General features: G+C 40.8%; 1 protein-coding gene across 1 annotated transcript in view; it reads right to left on the bottom strand.

The window, feature by feature from the left end:
- Positions 1-3,704: 3,704 nt before the first annotated feature.
- Positions 3,705-21,703, bottom strand: part of LOC309551030 (uncharacterized protein) — a 181,951-nt gene continuing 163,952 nt past the window's right edge. Inside the window, exons 30-36 of the mRNA XM_082251472.1 lie at positions 18,246-18,409; positions 17,097-17,537; positions 16,086-16,235; positions 14,338-14,517; positions 11,825-11,956; positions 6,059-6,238; positions 3,705-3,905 (exon numbers count right to left, since the gene is read on the bottom strand). Coding sequence (XP_082107598.1) covers positions 3,834-3,905; positions 6,059-6,238; positions 11,825-11,956; positions 14,338-14,517; positions 16,086-16,235; positions 17,097-17,537; positions 18,246-18,409 — 1,319 coding nt within the window. The 3' untranslated portion in view covers positions 3,705-3,833. The remainder of the gene's footprint in view (positions 3,906-6,058; positions 6,239-11,824; positions 11,957-14,337; positions 14,518-16,085; positions 16,236-17,096; positions 17,538-18,245; positions 18,410-21,703) is intronic.

Genomic DNA, 21,703 nt, shown 5'->3' with positions numbered 1-21,703 from the left:
TTGCTTGTCTGCCTCCTCCCCCCTCCTCTGCCACATTTGGCACCTTTTGGGGGAGCGGGTACCTGGTTTTGACAGGTACTGGCTCCCACTTTCAGCTGTGTCCGCCGTGGTGAACTCATCTGGAATTTCAGCCCCCTCCTCCTTCCCCTGCAGTGGGCCCATTCATGGAGTGAAGCCCGCTTCCCGCATGTGCAGTAGGGGACTTGCTGTGAAGCCGCAAGGCTTCGCTGCCGGTTTCCTTCAGTGGAGATGGCAGTGGCAGCACACAACAGCTGATTGAAAAATTGGCTCATGTAAGGTGCTGGATTCCTGAACAGGTAGGTATCCTAATATTAAAAGTCAGCTGCTAAAATATTTGTAGCTGCTGACTTTTAATTTTTTTCTGAAGGAACCTGGAGTTCCTCTTTAACTACTGGAGGGTGCATGCATGTTATTGCCCGGTGTGAATGAGGCAATGCATATTGAAAAGACTATTTGTTCTCCATTGAATCACAAAGTACTTTTCAATAATCTAAATGTATGAGAATGTTTGTTTTTCTCTTTCCTTGTTGCCCTGGCTCATAAATCCGAAACCCACTATCTGCACTATATTTGTATGTCCTCCTTGTGTTTGTGTGGGTTTCCTACCAAAAAACATACTAGTGGCTTTAGCAGGCTTCCGACCAAAGTTGGCCCCAGTATGTGTAGATGAATGTGGTAGGGATGTTAGAGTGGAGGTCAGGAAATGCTGTAAATGATGCTATGTAGCATTTACACAACTGTGGTAGATAATAGATATATGACTTGCATGTACTTACAGTATATATATATAGATATGTGACTTGCATTTACACAACTGTGGGAGATAATAGATATATGACTGCATGTACTTATATATATATAGATATGTGACTTGCATTTACACAACTGTGGTAGATAATAGATATATGACTGCATGTACACACCAAAATCCACAGAAACAGCTAATTTCTTTTTGAAGGTACACCAGTATAACTTTTCACTTTGAATATGACTGCAGTAAGAACATATGTATGGAAACAGTGAAACTCTATCTACAGCAAAAGCAGTTGCAATGCAATACAAATTCTTTTGTTTTGCTGCACCTTTCCCTTTTCAGACATTTGTTTAGAAGGCACAAGACAGCATTGTATGAAAACAGGTGTTTATTAATACCAAAATATTTGCAGATACAAAAACATGATATAAATGAAATGATATAAAAACAACTCTGGTAATAAAACACTGTTTCACCATAACCTTGCATAATGTATGATATAATTACAGGTCAAGCTGCAAAGGTCCCTATTGATTGACCATTTTATAATGGGAAATGAAGAGAGCTTGTATTTTACAGAACACTTAGGGGGGTATGAAAAGATTCATACATATAATGGTATTCCTGTACCATTATAAAAGCGCAGAAAACTGGACCAAATGGCATGTGGCACATTAACAAAGCAAAAAGACCTTTTTCAGGTCTATCTGCAGCACCCATGCCTGTTTCTATTTCAGAGTGAAAAAGAAACTGTCATGGATGCCTAATTACCAAAGGGATTGCTGTCGTTTTTAATACAGAAAAATTGCCGCAAATACCTGCCAAATTGAGCTTCGCATATAGGAGGTGAACTGTCTGGCACAGACACAGCATAAAGAATAGAACAGATCACTCCTAATTACCAAAGGAGCTTACATCACTTTGTGACTAAGGAGCAAGGTCTTCTCAATTTTCTCAGTACAGAAGAATGGTGTAGACTTTCTGCCTGTACCATTATTTGTTAATTCCCCCTTTTGTTTATTTCCAAGAACTAGCTGCATACACCCACATACAATGTTTAAGAATATAAAGTTAGGAATCTGTTTGTTTTATAGATATCTGGCATTAATAACCTAAGGGCTCTTCACACGGGCAGACTCTGCCTACTCAGCGGGGGATCTGTCCACTGGTCCCCGCTAAACAAGCAGATGACAGGTCCCTGTCCACTCCGCTTATGCAGAGTGAACATGAACATAGCCCACTTTCCTCTATGGGCAGTCGGATGCAAACAAACCGACTGTCTGTTTTCATCCGACTGTCATCCTATCCATCTGTTTTTAGCGTATAAGATCCGATCAGATGTCGGCAGGTATAAATGAACACATGTAAATGGACACATGTCCACTGACATCCGCCGCTCCATAGAGGATAATTGATGGTCTGATCAGGTGTGCCTGAAAAATTGACAGGTGGACCAGGTCGGTCCACGTGTGTAAAAGAGGCCAAATTCTCACCCCGTGTTGAAGAGTTTTACTGCTCAGGTGACCTAATTTTCGGTAATGTTTTTTTATAATTATCCCTTACATATATTCCTCAGCAGGTTTTTTTAGGTTGGTGTGTTAGAACAACCCCCTCCTTGCCTCTATTTACTTATTGTCATTTTTTAAAATTTGAAATTAAAGGGTATGTAAACCCCTAATCTATTTTTCAGTATGTCTGGCACTATGTCTCGATGTAAGCAGATTTCTTAAGAAAATTCTTCTTTGTGAATGTGTTGCAAAGTTTCTCACCTAAAGATCCTGCCAGTAACAGCTTTTCCTGTTGCAGGCTGACAATGCTTAGCTACTATCTTTCAATAGGAAGCAGCAATGTCAGCACTCCCTTGTGAGCTCCTTTAGTTGATAGATCTGATAATCAGCCTATTGATATATATAAACTGAAGGTTTGCACACAGCAGGCTAAAACTGCTGCTACTATTTACTGATGTCAGCCTGCAGCAGGAAGTGCTGTTACTGGCAGGATCAGAAGGTAAGAATCTTTGTAATCGATTCACAAAAACTGTATATAATGAGACATAAAGCCAAACATATAGAAAGTCGATTTTGGATTTTACATTTGGTTGCGTTTCACAATTCAAAATATTTTTTGGGTAGTTTTCTGTAAATGTGGGCTAAAACTGTTGAACACTGCAATAAGCTGACATTAAATCAATGTACCTAGGGGTTTAGAAGGTACATATAGCTAGTTCAATAGGCAGGCAAAAATGAAGCACTGAGTACATAATCCAATAACACAATCAAATCAGAGTTCACTTTTCTAAATTTATACAGTAATATGAATATTTCTAAATAGTTGTGGGGGATTGCTGTGCAGTGAGCGCTTTTAGACTTGTATAGGGCCATATTCTAACAATGGAGACTCAGAAGAAAGCCTCATAGTAGTCTATGATGGCTTCATAGGGTACACTGGCTATAAATTATACTTTCTTTCATGTGATGCCTAACCCACCACTTAAGGAAAAACCCACCCTATCTATTTATTACTCCAGTCACAGTTAAAAAAAATGTTTTATAATAGTATAGAAAATAATTCACATTTATATAATTGTAGCTGATACAGACACAAGAGTCACAGTCAGTAAATGCAATGTTTAAATGAAAAATATATAAAGGTTGCCATTGATGACCTTCTTCAGAAAATGCTAGCTCCTTGGCTGGTCCAGGCCCCAATACGTTATGACTCACTGACATAGAACAATACTGCAGCAAGCATAGTCACAGTGAAGTTAGAACTGAAATGCATTTGTTCCAAGTCAGAGATAGAAAAAGCACTGAAGCCATTGGATTGGTACGACAGCATAAAAAATTGAATTTTCAAAAGGAAAGGTCAACAATGGCAAGTCAATATTCCCCTTAGTACAGGCTTCCTTTAATATACATTTTTTATGTCTATATAAACATAAAAAATACATTTAGATTTCTTGACTTTCCTCTTTACACAAGATTGTCAATAACTCATCTAGCTACAGGTAGTTTCAGTATACAGCTTCAGTACTTCGGTTATACTCTTCTCTGCTGGGCTAATGGGCAGAACGTAAGGCTTGTTGTCTACGTTTCAATTCCTGTTCTGCCTGCTCCTGTAGAGTGCTCACCTATCAGATTAAAAGGAAAAACATAAGTACCTAAAATGGTCACTGCAGTTTTATTGTTTATAAGGTCAGAATTATGGTGACATTTCTCTATTGTCTCTATTTCTGAGTCAAGCATACGCCGACACCTTTCACTAATACAGCTGTTTACCTTATTCCTTGCATTTCTCAGAAATATCAAGGATTGGAATTTTAAAGGGTAAATCAGCACAGACAGGCTGAAATGCTGGCCATACGTGTTTCTTTCCATCAGCCTTTTGCTGAAAAATGAGTAAATGTGATACAACAGTCCACAGCAATCTGTCAATCAAAATTTGATAATTTCCTAGTTTCAAGCAACCAAACATGTAAAATTGGGTGTAAACAGATCAAAAATGCAATGGTGCTGCAATGATTGTAATATATTTCCACAATAACATTATTTGATAGGTCACTCAAAACCTGTAAACGATGTACAGTGCACCATAGTTGATGAATTTTGTTTTTCAGAGTAAAAGATGATGAAAAGCTTTCAAAAATGTCATGCAATTGGCCAACATAAGAGAACACATATCCGTGTAGAGCAGACACACTAAAAAATTCCTCAGAAGAGCATAAAAACATAAATAAACACAAAATCCAGATATAAAACATGTAATGTAGAGGTCTTGAATTTACAACCCATTTGTCAATGGTTCATTGCTTGCGAACATGGGAAATCAGAATTAAATGACATAAGGAACAGAGAGTGCGCTGGCATAGTCCTGTTAAAATAAACAACTATGATGAATTAAAATTGTGCTTCAGAAAACTCTCTTCAAGTCTCACCAACAGTTTATGTTTTGTATAAAATGAAATTTAGATGGGGATAGTCACAAAATATCCATATAATTTAAGGAGATGAGGACAAGTTTGGGAAACCCTGAATACCAGTACTGCAAACATGATTACTGTTGATGTGAGAGTTCCCAAACCAAATGGAATCTTTTTAGATATGTCTTAACTGTTGCCCATCACGTTATCATAAAGTACTCGAGAACGGTGCCAACTCTCTTACTAGCTTAATGGAAAGATCTGGTTAAAGAAATTATGAGACTGATTGACCTCATGACCCATACTTTATTGCTTGATTTGGCAGCTTCTCCCAAGATTTACCTTACTTTTGCTGACAATGCACTTGGCATGTTTGATGTCATTACTTGCTGCCAATTTCACCTCTTTAAAAAAATTGCCATCTAGCCTTGTTTTTGTTTTCCTGTTAAATAATTCTTTCTGCAACAACCGCTGTTATATTTGCTGCAAAGATTCTCCAGTTACAATTTAGCACAGTACATTATTTCCTATGGAAACTTACACTTCTTCCTAAACCATTTGGCTACATTTGCTGTAAATCTGTTGCAGATCTTCTAATACCTTAATCTTGGTTCACGGGGGTATATCTGGGCATGTGAATGTACCTACATTTATTGTTTGTTTTATAACTAGAGCATTACTATTGGGTGATTACAAGAAACAGTCTTTAATTTGAGTTTACCCTGTTTTATATTTTAGGATTCACCAGATTATCACACACATTCATATGATATACCGGTCAAGTAGTCCTACTAACCCAGATGGACTCTCTAATGACAAAGGAGCACTAAAACATGATATATACAGTAAGACTGTTTTCTGCTCATTGACTGACTCACCCTCTCTATTTGTCCCGTTTACCATTATCAATAAAAGAAAATACTACATTTTGGGTTTTCCCAGAAAAGTAATAAAGCGGAAATCTCCCAAGGGGGTCTAATTCTGGTCACCCAGGGGGGCTCCAAGGGATTGCTTTAATTTGCAGGGATTTCCTCTCACCTGTTTTGGCTATGGAACAGGAAGTAAAGGGAAATCTGCCCAATGGGACACAGACGGCAAAAATTAAAAAAAAAATAACAGGGGTTATAACCCTGCCGTACTCTATCAAAAATGAAAAAAAATGTTTTGCCTAAAGTTCCACATTCAGGTGATTTTTATTTAACAACAGAAACTGTTGCCTGAAAAATTTCAACCTAGTAGATCCATTGCAACACAAAAGACATCTGCTTGTCATCTACCCCTGTCAGAATGGTACAAATTTGGTAACAGGGAGTTTCATCTATATGTATTTTCTTTCTCAGTAGGAAACAGCACCACTGGTTTACCTGTTCCTCCAGGCCTCTGATCCTCTGCCTGTGTGCTCTCTCTCTGTTCTCCAATGTGATCTCTGCCTGTTGCTGAGCAATGCGAAGCCTCTCGCTCTCAGCGTCCAGCTCCTGCCGATGTCTCACACTCACTTCCATTAGTCTTTGAGAATGAGCTCGTTCCAGATCTGTCATCTGAGCCTGTTTGTAGACAATGGAAATACTACTATTTTACCTGGCTAGCATACGTCAAACATAATATTGGTGAAGAGAATAATCACTATTAAGCTAGCTATATATTCAGGAATTTGTCTACTACTCTATCAACAAAGATATTCACTGTACAGGAAGTATTGTGTGATCTCCCCACTGCTCAGGAGCTAGTAAAGGTATGAGTGACATGAGCAAAAAAGGCTGAATATTAATCTGGTCACTTCCTGCAATTGTTCATGTCCCATAGGTACCATCATCTCATTTATGGCACATGAAAGATCATATCTTATCACCTAACATGCAGGGGCTGACTGGCAACTTTTAGCCCAGGGGGAAAGAACAACCCAGTTACCCATGGTGCAGCCACTGGGCTCCCATCCTAGATATTATAAAATAAAAGAATAGTAGTGAGGGTCTTACCTCACTGATTAGGTGTTAATTAGCCTGCTGCTCCCTCAACCTCTGGGTCTCTTCCCTCCTGCGTGGCTAGATAGGACGCTGGGAGAAAGTGATAGGGGTGGTGGCACTTCCGTCCTGCCACCACTACTGCGCAACTAGCCAGCCAGCTCTGCTTGAAAAAACTCTGATTTTTCCCACCCCCAGCAAGATCTTAGTGTATTCGTGTCCTACATACTGCGGCCGTGAGAATAGGTGAGTGGATGGTCCCATGGCTGCTGTGTGTGCCATTTCAGTATTACTATCGGCAAGTGTTGCCAACCTACCAAAGTAAAATTTACTGACAAGACATCCAAAATTTACTGACACAGCCAAATTTTTACTGACAATTAAAAAAATTACAAATATACTGTTTTAAGGGCAAATTTCCGTATTTAAGCTACAAACAAGTACCATATGCGATTCAATTTGATTTAAAGTAGATCTGTAGGCACAAAACAGATTACTTATTTTCGGTATAGTAAGGGTGGTTATTATAACTCACCCTTTTTTTTTGTCATCTGGGTTTAAATAGAGAGACTTCCTCTTAATTTATGTCCCCGCAGAGAGAGACAGCTCAACATTGCCCACAGAGAGAGCGAGAGAGATACTGTTCCACATTGCCCGCACAGAGAGAGAGAGAGAGAGTGAGAGAGAGAGACTGTTCCACATTGCCCACACAGAGAGGGAGAGAGCCTGTTCTACGTTGCCTGAACAGAGAAAGAGAGGTAGAGAGACTGTTCCACATTGCCCGACCAGAGAGGGAGAGACACCTCCACATTGCCTGCACAGAGAGGGACTGATCCACAAAACCTGCACAGAGAGAAGGAAAGACCGTTCCACATTGCCTGTACAGAGAGAAACCGCTCCGCATTGCCCATACAAAGAGAGAGAGAGAGACCGCTCCACAATATCTGAACAGAGAGAGACAGCTCCGCACTGCCCGTACAGAGAGAGAGAGAGACTGTTCCACATTGCCTGCACAGAGAGAGACCGCTTCACACTGCCCACAGAGAGAGAGAAAAGAGCACTCCACATTTCTAGCACAGAAAGAGAGACCATTCCACATTGTCCACAGAGAGAGAGAAAGACTGCTCCACATTGCCTGTACAAATAGAGACCGCTCCACCTTACCTGCACAGAGAGAGACTGCTCTGCATTGCCTGTACAGAGAGAGGCCGCTCCATAATGACCGCACATGGAGAGAGAGAGAAGCCGCTCCACATTGCTCGCACAGAGAGAGAGACTGTTCCACATTGCCCGCACAGAGAGGGAGAACGTGCCACATTGCCGGCACAGAGAGAGACCACTTCACATTGCCTGCACAGAGAGAGAGAAATACCACTCCTTGTTGCTCTCACAGAGAGAGAGAGACCGTTCTACATTGCCCGCACAGAGAGGGACTGCTTCACATTGTCCGCACAGAGAGAGAGAGAAAGACCTTCTACATTACCTGCACAGAGAGAGACAGCTTCACACTGCCCATACAGAGAGAGAGAGGGAGAGAGACCTCTCCACATCATCTGAACAGAGAGAGACCGATCCACATCATCTGCACAGAGAAAGGCCGATCCACATTAACTGCACAGAGAGAAGGAAAGACCATTCCACACTGCCTGTACAAAGAGAGACCACTCTGCAATGCCCATACAGATTGAGAGAGTGAGAGAGGCAGCTCCACAATACCTTCACAGAGAGAGACCGCTCTACATTGCCTGTACAGAGAGAGAGAGACTGTTCCACATTACCCACAGAGAGAGAGAGAGAGAGAGAGAGAGAGAGAGAGAGAGAGACTACTTCACATTGCCCGCACAGAGAGAGAGAGAGACCTTCCACATTGCCTGTACAGAGAAAGACCAATCTGCATTGCCCATACAGAGAGAGAGAGAGAGAGACCGCTCCACATTACCTGCACAGAGAAAGACCACTCCGCATTGCGCGTATAGAGAGAGAGAGAGACCATTCCACATTGCCTGCACAGAGAGAGAGACTGTTCCATATTGCCCGAACAGAGAGAGAGAGACCGCTCCACATTATCCACAGAGAGAGAGAGAGAGAGAGACACCGCTCCACATTGCCTGCACACAGAGAAAGACCTTCCACACTGCTCACACAGAGCGAGAGAGACAGAGAGAGATCACAGAGCGAGAGAGACTGTTCCACATTGCCTGCACAGGGAGGGAGACGGTTCCACATTGCCCGCACAGAGAAAGAGAGAGAGACTGCTCTACATGGCCCGCACAGAGAGAGATCATTCCACAATGCCCGCAGAGAGAGAGAGACCATTCCCCATTGCCCGCACAGAGACAGAGAGAGACAGAGACCGTTCCACATTGCCCGCACAGAGAGATATAGAGAGAGAGACCGTTCCACATTGCCAGCACTGAGAGACTGCAAATTGCCCGCACTGAGAGAAACAATCTTTCTCAGTGGGGGCAATCATTGTAGAGCAGTCTCTCAGAGACTGCTCCACATGATTGCCCCCAGAAAGACCGAGACAGAGAGCCTGCCTCTCCCCCATGCCCAGTAAACAGACCATAGATTTGTATATACAATAACTCACCCTAGCTCCACCGCATGGTGGGAAGATAAAGAGCTAAGTGTCGGTGCTCAGGCTGAACGTCCAAACCAAATGCAAAGGCTTCTTCTAAGTAAAATTCTTTATTCCAACATGAATAGCGGTGAGAACATGACAAATCTGACGCGTTTCGGCTTTACGCCTTCCTCATAGCACCTTTTCGTGTGCCGGCTTTATTCATATAACATAGATTGTGTCCACATTAGATGTGCCATATGTCTGCTGTTACTATAAGGCCGGCCATACATTATGCAATTTTCTATCCTTTAACCATGGGTTGAAAATCGTTTGATTCCCCCATGAACACAGACAGTGTTAATGAGGGAATCCGTCCTGCTGCGCTATTGTATTCTGCCAATTGGAAAGTTTCCCAGTCATACAGTGATCACAGCTAGCAGCTCTGGCAGCCAGCAGTGATTGAAAAAAAGGGGAAAAAAATGACTGACTGGTTGTACTGAAGTAAATCGATAGATCAACTTGAGTACAGCCAACCTGCCTGTAGAGAGATCAAAATTCAGCTGGTTCAGCAGAAATTTTGATTTGTCCATGGGGGGCTTAAAGTGTTTGTTAAGCAACTATCTGATCTTCATACCATCCCCTCTGTTAGATAACCTGTGTCCTAGTGCAGATTTCTACCTGTTTTCACAGCGCCTCCCGGCGCTCACGTAACTCATGGCTTTCTCCTTTCCCCATCTGACATCTCCAGGAGACAGGGCTGAGAACTCCTGCTGATGTCCTCCAAGGAGGCGTGGAGGGGAGGAGGAGAGAGACGGGAGTCGTGAGCAACAGGTGGCGCTGTGAAAACAAGTAGAAGTTATTTTTTTTTTTAAAAGCACAGGACAAGGTTATCTAACAGATGGGTGGTATAAAGATCAGATAGCTTTGTAGCAGCGGGGAGGGGAGCAGAGCGGCACTAGTGAGAGCTGACAAGCAGGGAGGGGAGGGGGGAGGAGGAGAGAGGGAGACAAAGGAAAGCTGCAGATAACAGCGGATGACGGAGGCACATAAACTGACCATGGTGTCAGGCCTCAGCAGCCATAAACCGATAAGCCGTGGTCAGTTTACAGGGGGGAGGGCAGAACCAAGAGCAGGATCAGCCAGGTATTTAAGGTGATAGAAGAGCCCAAATTACAGCACACACACTGTGCTGTATAACATGCTTTAAGGCAACAAGATCCACTTTTTTTTATATTTAGGGTAACAAACACTTTAAGTCCACCAGTCTCTGGGTTACACAATATCCCCAAATCTTCTGTAAAGTGCTCCACTTAGGTGTAGAAATTCCCTTCCAACTCCACCTTATTTCCATAACTCTCTTTAGGTATTAGATGTGCAAAAAATAAGGTGAAAGAACATCTAATCAGAAAGAGATTTATGCAAAGAAGGTGGAGTTGGAAGTGAACTGTGCCATAACCTCAACGGACTGGCATTTAGGAGGTTAAAACAGGCAGGGAGAAAATGTGATATCACTGCCTATCAAATGTCCCTGAAAAGTGACCTGAGTATCGATCACTTTTCAGTGGAGTGGCAGTGCCTGCTGCAAGTGTGTACATGCCTTTGGGTTCACACTGGTGTGCTGCTGCTTGGCTGCAGTGCTGGTGTACTCGCAGTTTTCCTTAGCTACAGTCCCACAGACTTTTTAGGTTGTGCATTTTCTGAAAGTTCACCAAAGATGCAGCATGCAGGACTTTTTGTGCACTTTCAGAAAATGCAGGAAAAATGTGCCACATAATCGAAGTCTATGGGACTGCGGCAAAGGAAAACTGCCAGCACACCAGTGTGAACCCATTTCATGAGACATAGGACCAGGCATTGTCATAGGCTGCAAAAAGAAAACTCTTTGGCCCCTTTCACACAGGCACCTCTGCTCCTCTAGGCTGTTGACAGGTCCTGTCAGCTCCGCTGTGCAGGGTGGACATGGACACAGTCCCGCTCTCCCCTGGGGGGAAATCAGATGAAAATGGACCACCTGTCTGAAAAAAAGGGAGAGAGGAGGAGGGGGAGAGTTTGGTCACAGCCCACTCACTTGGACAGACCCAGCAGGAGGATCACTGGCTCAGTCATGGCTTCATGTTTAAGCTGTGTGGCTGCCGACTTTAAACTTTCCCCCCCCACACAACCCCTTCACAGATAGAGTGTGGGCGGACACAGGGAGAGAGGGGCGGGAGAAGACAGAGCTGATCCAACCTAAGACTAAGAACGAAACACAGACTGTTAGTCCTGTGACAGGTGCAGCTAACATCCCTGTCACAGGACACATCGCCGGCTCACAGCTGCAGCACAGGATGGAGGGATCACTTCATTCTTTCACCGCTCCTCGGCCGTCAATCCCGCCCTACCTACTCCCCCGCCGGGGCCGCCACAGCAGTAGCGCTCAGCCAACTCTAGAAATGCGCATGCTCAGTTCTGAGCTGGGAGTACAGCGGCCCTTTTACTGGGAACCAGAGCGGCCCAGGGGCAATTTCCCCTCTGCCCCCAAGCCCAGTCCGCCCCTCCTACCATGTATAATGATATGCAATATATCATCCCATTGCTGGTAAATTAAAAAAGCAGGAAGTTACCTCCAGGTACTGGTTCTGTCTTTGGGATTCTGCCAGATCTTTTCTCAGGGAAATCATCAGCTGGTTGATTTGTTCCTTCTCTATGTTGAGGCGTTGTACTTCCTCCTCCAAACGCAGCTGCTCGCGTTTTACCTATATGAGTCACAAAAAATTACATCTAGATGTCCCCAAGAAAATGACTTGACAACAAATGTCACAACAATGTTAAAAAGCTAGCAAGGCGCATGGCAATACTAATACATTTCTATCTACAAAGATATAACACAGGAACTGGTGTAAAATCTCAACAGAAACTGTTCCATTATCTCAGCTTTGATGCTTATTCATTCCATTAAAAGGAGAAAAGCTATAGGGCAAAAGGCCACCTTTTGTAGACCTCGATATGCAAACGGTGGTTCGCCCTAAATAAGTGCTTGGTATAGTCTTTTGAATGGTCCTTTGAGGAACCTTGATCTGGATATGGATATATGCTTGTACCAGGGCCTTCTAACTCCATCCAACCCCCCCCCCCCCAATCACTTGGTCTCAGGGGTACATGTATTACTCTCAGAATATGATGGATATCTAAGTATACATATGAAAGAAAAGAGTTGATGATGTTTTAACAAGAGTGTGTTTGACGAAAGACACAAATCATCATAACATAGGGGTTGGATAGAATTCAGGATTTTTTATATTTTTAAATCAAATCCTTTTTTATTACATTTTTAAGTTTGAAACACACAGCCGCATTAGCGGACTACAAGCTAAGAAGGTAGTCAGATATAAAGTGACAGTTTAGATCCAAACAAAGCTATTTGCAATTTCAGTAAGTATTCGGAAACCGATAATCAACAGACATTAGCTTGTTTGGTAGTGAGGTAGAGAACACAACAACAACATAATATTATAACTATCGATTCACTTATATCTTCTAAGTAAGAAAGGTACACTGTATGAACATGCATCTATAGCGGTCTAATAACCTAAACCTAACCAAACTTAAACAAATACACCAGAGTACTGATCGATTACATATGGCTTGTGTTACAGTGAGACCTCTTCAAAGAAGTAATATCTAGACTTTAAATGCATTTAGTGCCTCCAAACTCAAACTCAAATAATCTATTACATTTTCGGGTACAGTTCCTATGATGGTATATGAGCTTTTCTTGGGAGATAACAATGTTAACTTGGTTTTTCCACTCCACAGTCATTGGAGGGGTAAAGGACATCCATTTTTGGGCAATTACTTTCTGTGCTATATGAAGCAATCAAATTATAGGATCCACTGCCTAATCAGGCACCATAGAATCATCAAAGATATTAAGAAGACACATTTTAGGGCCCAGGGATAGAGTAGTTTGATATATGGAGGCTATGAAAGACACAACCTCTTGCCAATACCTATGGAATTTTGAGCAGTGCTATATCATCTGGATAAAATCTGCTGGGCCCCAGGCACATCTAGGGCATACATCCGTATCCCTATGCCTCCACCTATACAGTTTAGCAGGGGTATGATAAACTCTATTAAGAATAAACAGTGAGCCTCTGAGTTGGTGACAAGGACACTAGGGGAAGAGAAGTCATTTCCTGCCCCCACAAGTCTCCCATTAAGGGGCCCAAATATTCCTCACAGCTCTTCCTAGAAGGGATTAGATTAGAGTTTTGTATCTCTGTCATTAAGATCCCATATAAATGAGAAATAAGCCCTTTTCTCGAGTCAGCTTTAGTTAGTAGTCCAAGAATTTGAAATTCTGGATTTTAAGACAAATTTTTAAATGATCTTTTGTATATGAACTTTGTCAAAAAATGATATATGTAAATCTGGATCTTCTCTGTTCTTTGTTTGCATGCCTACAGTATTTTTCCATTTTAGGCACCTGGAACCATCATACAACAAATATTTTATTGATAGAAAAATATTACTGTTAGGAAAGAGACAAAGGATCTGGGTGTTCATATATAGGCAGATTGGGAGTGAGTGGGGCAAGGTTTAACTTCTGACTTTGCTCAAAAGTCAAACATTATATTATATTGGTATCAGAAGTGAATAAACACATTTAGAAAGCTCTTGTTATGATCTAATAGGATATAGATTTAATTCTACTCTTTTATTTTAATTACAGGGACACTTTGAGCGTGAAATCCTTTGGTAACAAGAAGTTGTATAAAAACACAATTAAAATGTCCATCCTTCTTCCAGCTCTTACGCCAAAGTGGATATTTCTGGCTGTGGTTCTGTTGACAGTACTAATTTATTAACTGGATTTTTTTTTCTTTTTTTCTTGAGTTTATATAAATGTACAAAGAACATAAATTTCCACCCCAGAAAAAACACACACACATTATAGGTAAAAGCTAATGCAGTGTGATTCAATATTGTGGGAATAAATTCATGTCACCCGTGTTAAATGCCATGTCACTGTTAAACACATTGCTAGAGTTCATTATATTTTTTACAATTTTGTGTTATCAACAGGTAAGACATATTTTTTACATGCTGAAAAAATTTCTGTTCATACACTGACCTTTTCCAATGCATTCCTCAGATTGTTGTTGCCTTTCTCTAAAAGGACTGTAGAGTGCTGTATATCCTGTTTGTCAATCTCAGACTGTGTCTTGTCACCTTGCAGAATCTTCACCTTTTCCTGCAGCTCAAGAATCATGACTCCCTGCTCCTTCTCCCTCTGCTGTTGCTTTAAAAGAGCCTGCAGGAGACAGAACGCTTCTACTTCAATACACAACATCCTGCACCTGGTAATGCAGTGTTGGAAAAAAAGTGCTACATTGCACATGGCTGTATCTAGTGATCATGCTGTCATAGATACCTTTCCATGGGCTCCATTACTTTTGATGCCACATTACATTATTATTGCAAAAGTTAAAATTACAATGCTAAGAGGCAGAATGATTTTTACATCTTTTACTCAATTTGAAAGGATGAGTGCTCTTTTAATGTCTTTATCTATCCCCTTTACCCATATTTATAATAGGTTGCACTTACGTAGCTCCCTATACTTGGAAGCCTATCCAGCACAGCTGCAAGGCCTTGTTTTAAAATCTTCCCAGGCCTACACACACATGAGCAGCACAAACTCTATAATCTACAACAGAAGGCCCAATAACAGGTTGAAGACAAAATTCCACTGAATTTGTAAGTCTCAGCATGCATGGGGGTCTAATACAGCTTTCAATAGAGTCTGAAAGTTTGAGGCAGGGGGCACATTGTGAGTGGAGAAAGCTTGTGGGAGTCTAGTGATTCCTCTTAACAGCTCTTCAGCCCTTTTCCTTCCACTCTGTCGCTAGGTCTACCTGAAGTTTTCAGCAGTGGTAGCAAAACAAATATTTACAAAGCATGTATAGCCAAAATGTGGATTATGTATAGCCACAATGTTTAATTTTAGGGATAGATAGATTAAGAAAAAGTTTTATTGCTGTCTGTATCCTGTTGGGGAGTTCTCATTTTGTTTTATGTCCCAGAGAAGTAACCGGAAGTGAAAAGAAATCTCTATAATTTCAACAAGAAACCAAAGATAAAGTAAAAAAGCTTGTACACTGCCAACATGCTGCAGATATTCAACATGCCCCATTCTAAATCAGAGTTAGAGCTCTTTAGCTATCAAAGATCACATTCCTTACTAAGTGGAGAGCTCTAGCTCTGATTTGGAAGGGGTGTTATGGACTTTTGCAGGAAGACCACTTCACTGTAGCATGCTGGTGGTAAACATACTTTTTTTTAAAACTCTTTTTGATAAGATTATAATCATTTACTTTTTTTTTTTTACACTTCTTTTTTTTGAACTTTAGAAACAAAGCAAGTACAGCGTTGACAACAAGTCAAAGGGACAAAATGCAGTCCATATTACTAAAAGACATACCCTTACACTTTGATGGGAATCCAATTGGGCTTTCAAGATAAATCCTTTATACATTATTACATTAACACTGCAGCAGCAGGGATAATAGAAATTGCGTATAGCTGAACACATAAGGCAAAGTAAGAATGAGAGGAAATGGTGGGATAAATTAGATGGAGGGTATTAATGCCTGAGGGGTCTGAACTGAGGTATGTCACATACAAAAAGGTTTTGCTAAGATCTGAAAATATAGCCATAAAGCAAACTGTGAGTCAAACATGGGCAGGTACCAAAGGGAACATGTTCGTACCATGAAGACTAAAGAGAAATAATACTTATTGGAGTTCCAATTAATTTTCTTATCAATTTTCAGACATTCATTTTTAAATGTTCTCCTGCCCTTTATGATCTTGTCTCACCTGCTGCAGATCTTCTGCTCTTGCCTGAAACTCTCTGCATGCCAGCTGTATGTCCCCCAGCTGCTGCTGCTGCTCCTGCACTGTCTGTGAGAGACGCATGTTCTGTCTCTTGCTGTCGCTTAGTGCTTGCCGGACAGAATCTAGACGTTCCTGAGGAAGTATTAAAAAACACCCAGTTTTCAGAGGCTGGATTAATCATTGTGGCATCTAATGTATTTTATTCATCTCTATATGTTGACATTTGCAAAATAGTCATATAGTTATAAGCCTGTATTAGCAAAATATTTAGAATGGAAGCAGAATTTCCATCTGTTATTATTGTCAGTGAGTACATCATTTTGAATTATTATTAGATTCATTGTTTTATGATTTTCACAAATGTGTTCTTCTATTTTATTGGTATTAAATATAGAGACTTGCAGATTAACCACTCATACACTTGCATTACAGAAAAGTTGTAAACTATTGTGTACTGTAAAGCTGCCCGCATGCACATAATGTATGTCATTACAAATTTTATATAGAGACGAGTGTTTTTTTTTTTACAATTAGCACATATTGATAAGATTATTTACATCACGCTAATTTTTATTTCCATCTCAAGTTCATGTAAAAACATTGTAAAGACTATACTTTCCCTTTAAATAAGACATTCAACTTTTATCACGTGACTCTGAAATCATATTAACCTATAGCAACCAATAAGAATTCACTTTTACTGCAGTCACAATTGCAATGAATTCTGACTAGTTGCTGTCAGTACTGAACTTATGCTAGCCACACACAACTTGAGTTTTATTAAATTCGAATTGAACTGGCCACAGTTGATCCACTTGTTGACACCAACCACCTGTCAGAATACAATGGCTGGCAGGGAAGATTCCTTCATCGATGCTGTTTTTGTGGATGAAAAAATCTAGTTGTGTATGGCTAGCCTTAGTTCCTTAAGTTGTGCTCCTGAAAAAGGTCAAACGAGCTAAATAAATATTGTGGAGATGGTGGAGACGTTACCTGCAGGACCCGTCTGTCTTGCTCAGCTGCTGTCAGAGCTCCTTGTAATCTAGTCACATCTTCCTGCAGGTTACCCCTGCCAGCTGCTGCTTCTCCTAGAGCCTGTGTCAGCCCCTGTGATTTCTCCTGCAGATTTCTTTCCCCATCCTGTGCCCTAGACAAGGCAAGGCTTAGTTTTTGCACCTCTCTTTGTAGGCCAGCCTCTCTGTCTTCACTCTCCTTCAAATGTTCCTGTAAGTCTTGTGCTTGGTCCTGTAAAGCCATAACTTCTGCTTCTCTTTCTGCTAGGCAGAGCCGTGTCCTCTCCAGTTCCCCTTCCAGAGAGCGGCGCCTGAGTTCCAGGTCCGTACTGCGGTTCTCTGAAGCCTCCAGTATTTCTCTCAGGCTCTTACATTCCAGTTCCTGTCGGCTTTCACAACTGCGAGCCCGACATAGTCGTTCCTACAACAGTGTGGATAATAAAAAAATGAATTTCACCTTCAATTTAGGGATTTTTTTTGCAGTACTTTTTTTTTACTGTTCCTTGATATCCTTAAGTCTGATAGCCAGCATCATTCAACTGACATTCTCTGAGGCCAAGTCATCCTTGACCCTCCTCAGCATGTCACTGGATGCTTAAAGTCAAAACAGCTCAGTGGTGAGCTCTCTGTCACTCTGCTTTCTTTTCCTTTCAGCATGTTCCTATTCAGCACATGAACTGATGAGCTTTGTGTGCTGCTTCTTCCTCTCACAGTTCTGCTGCACAGGAAATGTCAGGGGCTAATACCGGGTCAAATTTAAATTCATGTACTTACATTGCTTCCATTTGAAAAATACATTTAATGATGCATTATTAATTACTGAGCCATATTAATTTGTTTCATTTGTATCTGCCTAGAATTCAGCTTTATTATGGTCATTCTGACCTTCCATAACTAGTTTGGGCAAGATTTGGGAGATAAGAACAGGGTTATCATGTTAGGCTTGAGTAGTATTTGGCGGCTAAAGTAGCTAAAGTAACAATACCCTTACTGGCTAACTGAAGTAGAAATATTAATACAAAATCCTTGTTAAGGGGTACATTTATGTAGAAATTTCAGATCACTAGAAGAGGCATGTTCAAAGCAAACTAAAGTGAAGCAATGCTCATGTTCTAGTGCCATGACTTACCTGGAAATCCCTCTTCTCATCGTCACACATACGTAGGCTATGCTCCAATTTTGAAGCACGTTCCACAGCAGTTTGACGTTCCATCTCTACCTGACGCAGGTTGTCCTGCAGCAATCGCATCTCTGTGTTTGCTGTGCCCAGCTGTTCCTCTGTCTTATGTTGGCCTACAAAAAGTGATAATATTGGTCACCTTTACAGTAGGTGGAAATCTCTCTCATAGTTACACAGACATGAATAAAATCTTGACAGTTTCCTTAATTTCCTGTTCTGACCCCCATCAAATCAATAGGGAGTGGTGACATTTTCCCTCACTTCCTGATCTGTCTAAATCCTGTCGAATATACAGGACTAGATGAGTAATCTAAATGAGAAAACATTGAAAAAAAGTTGATGGGATCTAACCTTTCCACATTAAATAAATGACTGGAGTTGAGCTTTAAAGTAGACTGGACACAAAAAGTAAAGATTTGCTAAGTTATAGGGAAATGTTATTTGTACCTACAGTGGTGATCGAAAGTTTGGGCACCCCAGGTAAAAAGTTGTATTAATGTGCATAAAGAAGCCAAGGAAAGATGGAAAAATCTCCAAAAGGCATCAAATTACAGATTAGACATTCTTATAATATGTCAACAAAAGTTAGAAATTTATTTCCATCATTGACACTTTCAAAATTACAGAAAGCAAAAAAATGGCATCTGCAAAAGTTTGGGCACCCTGCAGAATTTATAGCATGCACTGCCCCCCTTGCAAGGCTGATACCTGCCAGTGTCATGGATTGTTCTCAAGCATTGTCTGGGAAGACCAGGTGATGTCAATCTCAAAGGTTTTAAATGCCCAGACTCATCTGACCTTGCCCCAACAATCAGCACCATGGGATCTTCTAAGCAGTTGTCTAGAAAACTGAAACTGAAAATAGTTGACGCTTACAAAGCTGGAGAAGGCTATAAGAAGATAGAAAAGCGTTTTCAGATGTCAATATCCTCTGTTTGGAATGTAATTAAGAAATGGCAGTCATCAGGAACAGTGGAACTTAAAGCAAGATCTGGAAGACCAAGAAAAATATCAGACAGAACGGCTTGCAGGATTGTGAGAAAAACAATTCAAAACCCACCTTTGACTGCACGATCCCTCCAGAAAGATCTGGCAGACACTGGAGTTGTGGTACACTATTCCACTATAAAGAGATACTTGTACAAATATGGTCTTCATGAAAGACCTCTTCTACGTCCTCACCACAAAAATCAGCGTTTGAACTTTGCAAATGAACATATAGACAAGCCTGATGCATTTTGCAAACAAGTTCTGTGGACTGATGAGGTTAAAATGTAACTTTTTGGCCGGAATGAGCAAAAGTACATTTGGAGAAGAAGGGGCACAGAATTTAATGAAAATAACCTCTGTCCAACTGTTAAGCATGGGGGTGGATCAATCATGCTTAGGGGTTGTATTGCAGCCAGTGGCACAGGGAACATCTCACGAGTAGAAGGAAAATGGATTCAATAAAATTTCAACAAATTTTGCATGGTAACTTGATGCCATCTGTGAAAAAGCTGAAGTTAAAGGGAGGATGGCTTCTACAAATGGATAATGATCCTAAACACACCTCAAAATCCACGGGGGATTACATCAAGAGGCGTAAACTGAAGGTTTTGCCATGGCCTTCACAATCTCCTGACCTCAACATAATTGAAAATCTATATATAGACCTTAAAAGAGCAGTGCGTGACAGACAGCCCAGAAATCTCAAAGAACTGGAAGACTTTTGTAAGGAAGAATGGGCAAAGATACCTCAAACAAGAATTAAAAGACTCTTGACTGGCTACAAAAAGCGTTTACAAGCTGTGATACTTGCCAAAGGGGGCAGTACAAGATATTAACTCTGCAGGGTGGCCAAACTTTTGCAGACGCCATTTTTTTGTTTTCTGTTATTTTGAAAGTGTAAATGATGGAAATAAAATCTAACTTTTGTTGACATATTATAAGAATGTCTAATCTGTAATTTGATGCCTTTTGGAGATTTTTCCATCTTTCCTTGGCTTCTTTATGCACATTAATACAAATTTTTACCTGGAGTGCCCAGACTTTCGATCACCACTGTAAGCAATACCTAGAAAAATTTACCTTTTGCCTGGAGCTCCTTCTGAAAAAACAGCAGTGTACTTCTTGGCATGTAAAGGTGCTTTGGCACTCCTGTGTTTACAGACTCTTAACTGTATATCTGCTGTATGAGCTCTAAGGCACTGCTGCTTCTGACTGCTAGTCTCCAGTGATTTTGAGTGGGCATTGGTGATGTCACTACAGTGCTGCTCACTGTACTTCCTACTAAAGGTTCTGATATGAGGAAGCAAGAACCCTGCCTCTACACACAAACACTTGATGCAGAGCACGGCGTGGTAAGTCAGCAATGGGGAAAAGATTAGCTTCAAGGAGACTAGTAGCAATACTGGATGCAAAGATAATGAGGACTGAGGATCTGCAAACTAAAGGGGGAAGACAGTTTGCAAAAGGTGTCCCCCTCATTTCTCTAAAGTTCACAAGCATATGATAAATCATTTAGATTCAAGTCTGTTGCCTGTGACCCCAGCTAGTGACATTTGTAAAATGATATATCAAAGAATGGAGATTTCCACCATGCCACGTATGGGGGTCAATACCTACCCCTTGAGGGTGTGAGAGCCTGGAATATATTCTTCACAGTGTGGTGAGTATATAGTGGTTTGAGTAGTATGCATGTGAAGAAAAGGTGTTATTCGGGTCTTCTATTTCACAATATCCATTCTTGATTATATTAGAGGCCCTAAAGGGGTCATGCTGGTGCTATAGATTTGCTATATATTACATGAGCTCCATCTGGTATGTCAGGCTCTTCTTGGCTTCTATGTCAACCCCCAAGATCTGTATGCGCATGCAGTTCATGATGTAATATTTCTTTTTAATATGTAAGCATCTAATACAGTTGTGTGGAATTCAATGATGTACTTTTGGAATGGTGTGAACAATATATAATAGTATATTTTTTCTAGTATGTTTTTTCTATTATATTCAGTGCAATATGCAACCCAACCCAATTAAGAAATGTAATAATTCATCTATATGAATACTAGGGGAGCCCTATTTCCATTCAAGTGTTGGGTACTTTACTCTGCAATATATGTCCCCCTTGCTGGGTTAGTGTTTTTATTAGGATTCAATTTTACTGATTGTAATAAACTGTATGATTTTATATTGTCTCTGCCTCAATAATAGTATGTAAACCTTAATTAGTATAGACATTATGGCATGTCGTTTATATTTTGGCTTGCAGGGGAAAGCAGGCCAAATTCCTGGCTGTTTCTCACTGCAGAACAAAAATCCAGCCATGTTTTATAAATCCTGATCTGATGAAATTATATACTAACAGACATCCACCTGACAGTAGAAGAGGACTATCACTATTTTAAGACTAAATACCCCTATAT

This window comes from Pelophylax lessonae (genome assembly GCF_965119305.1).
Source record: "Pelophylax lessonae genome assembly, chromosome: 3".
Taxonomy (NCBI): domain Eukaryota; kingdom Metazoa; phylum Chordata; class Amphibia; order Anura; family Ranidae; genus Pelophylax; species Pelophylax lessonae.
This window is presented reverse-complemented; position numbering and strand designations above follow the sequence as displayed.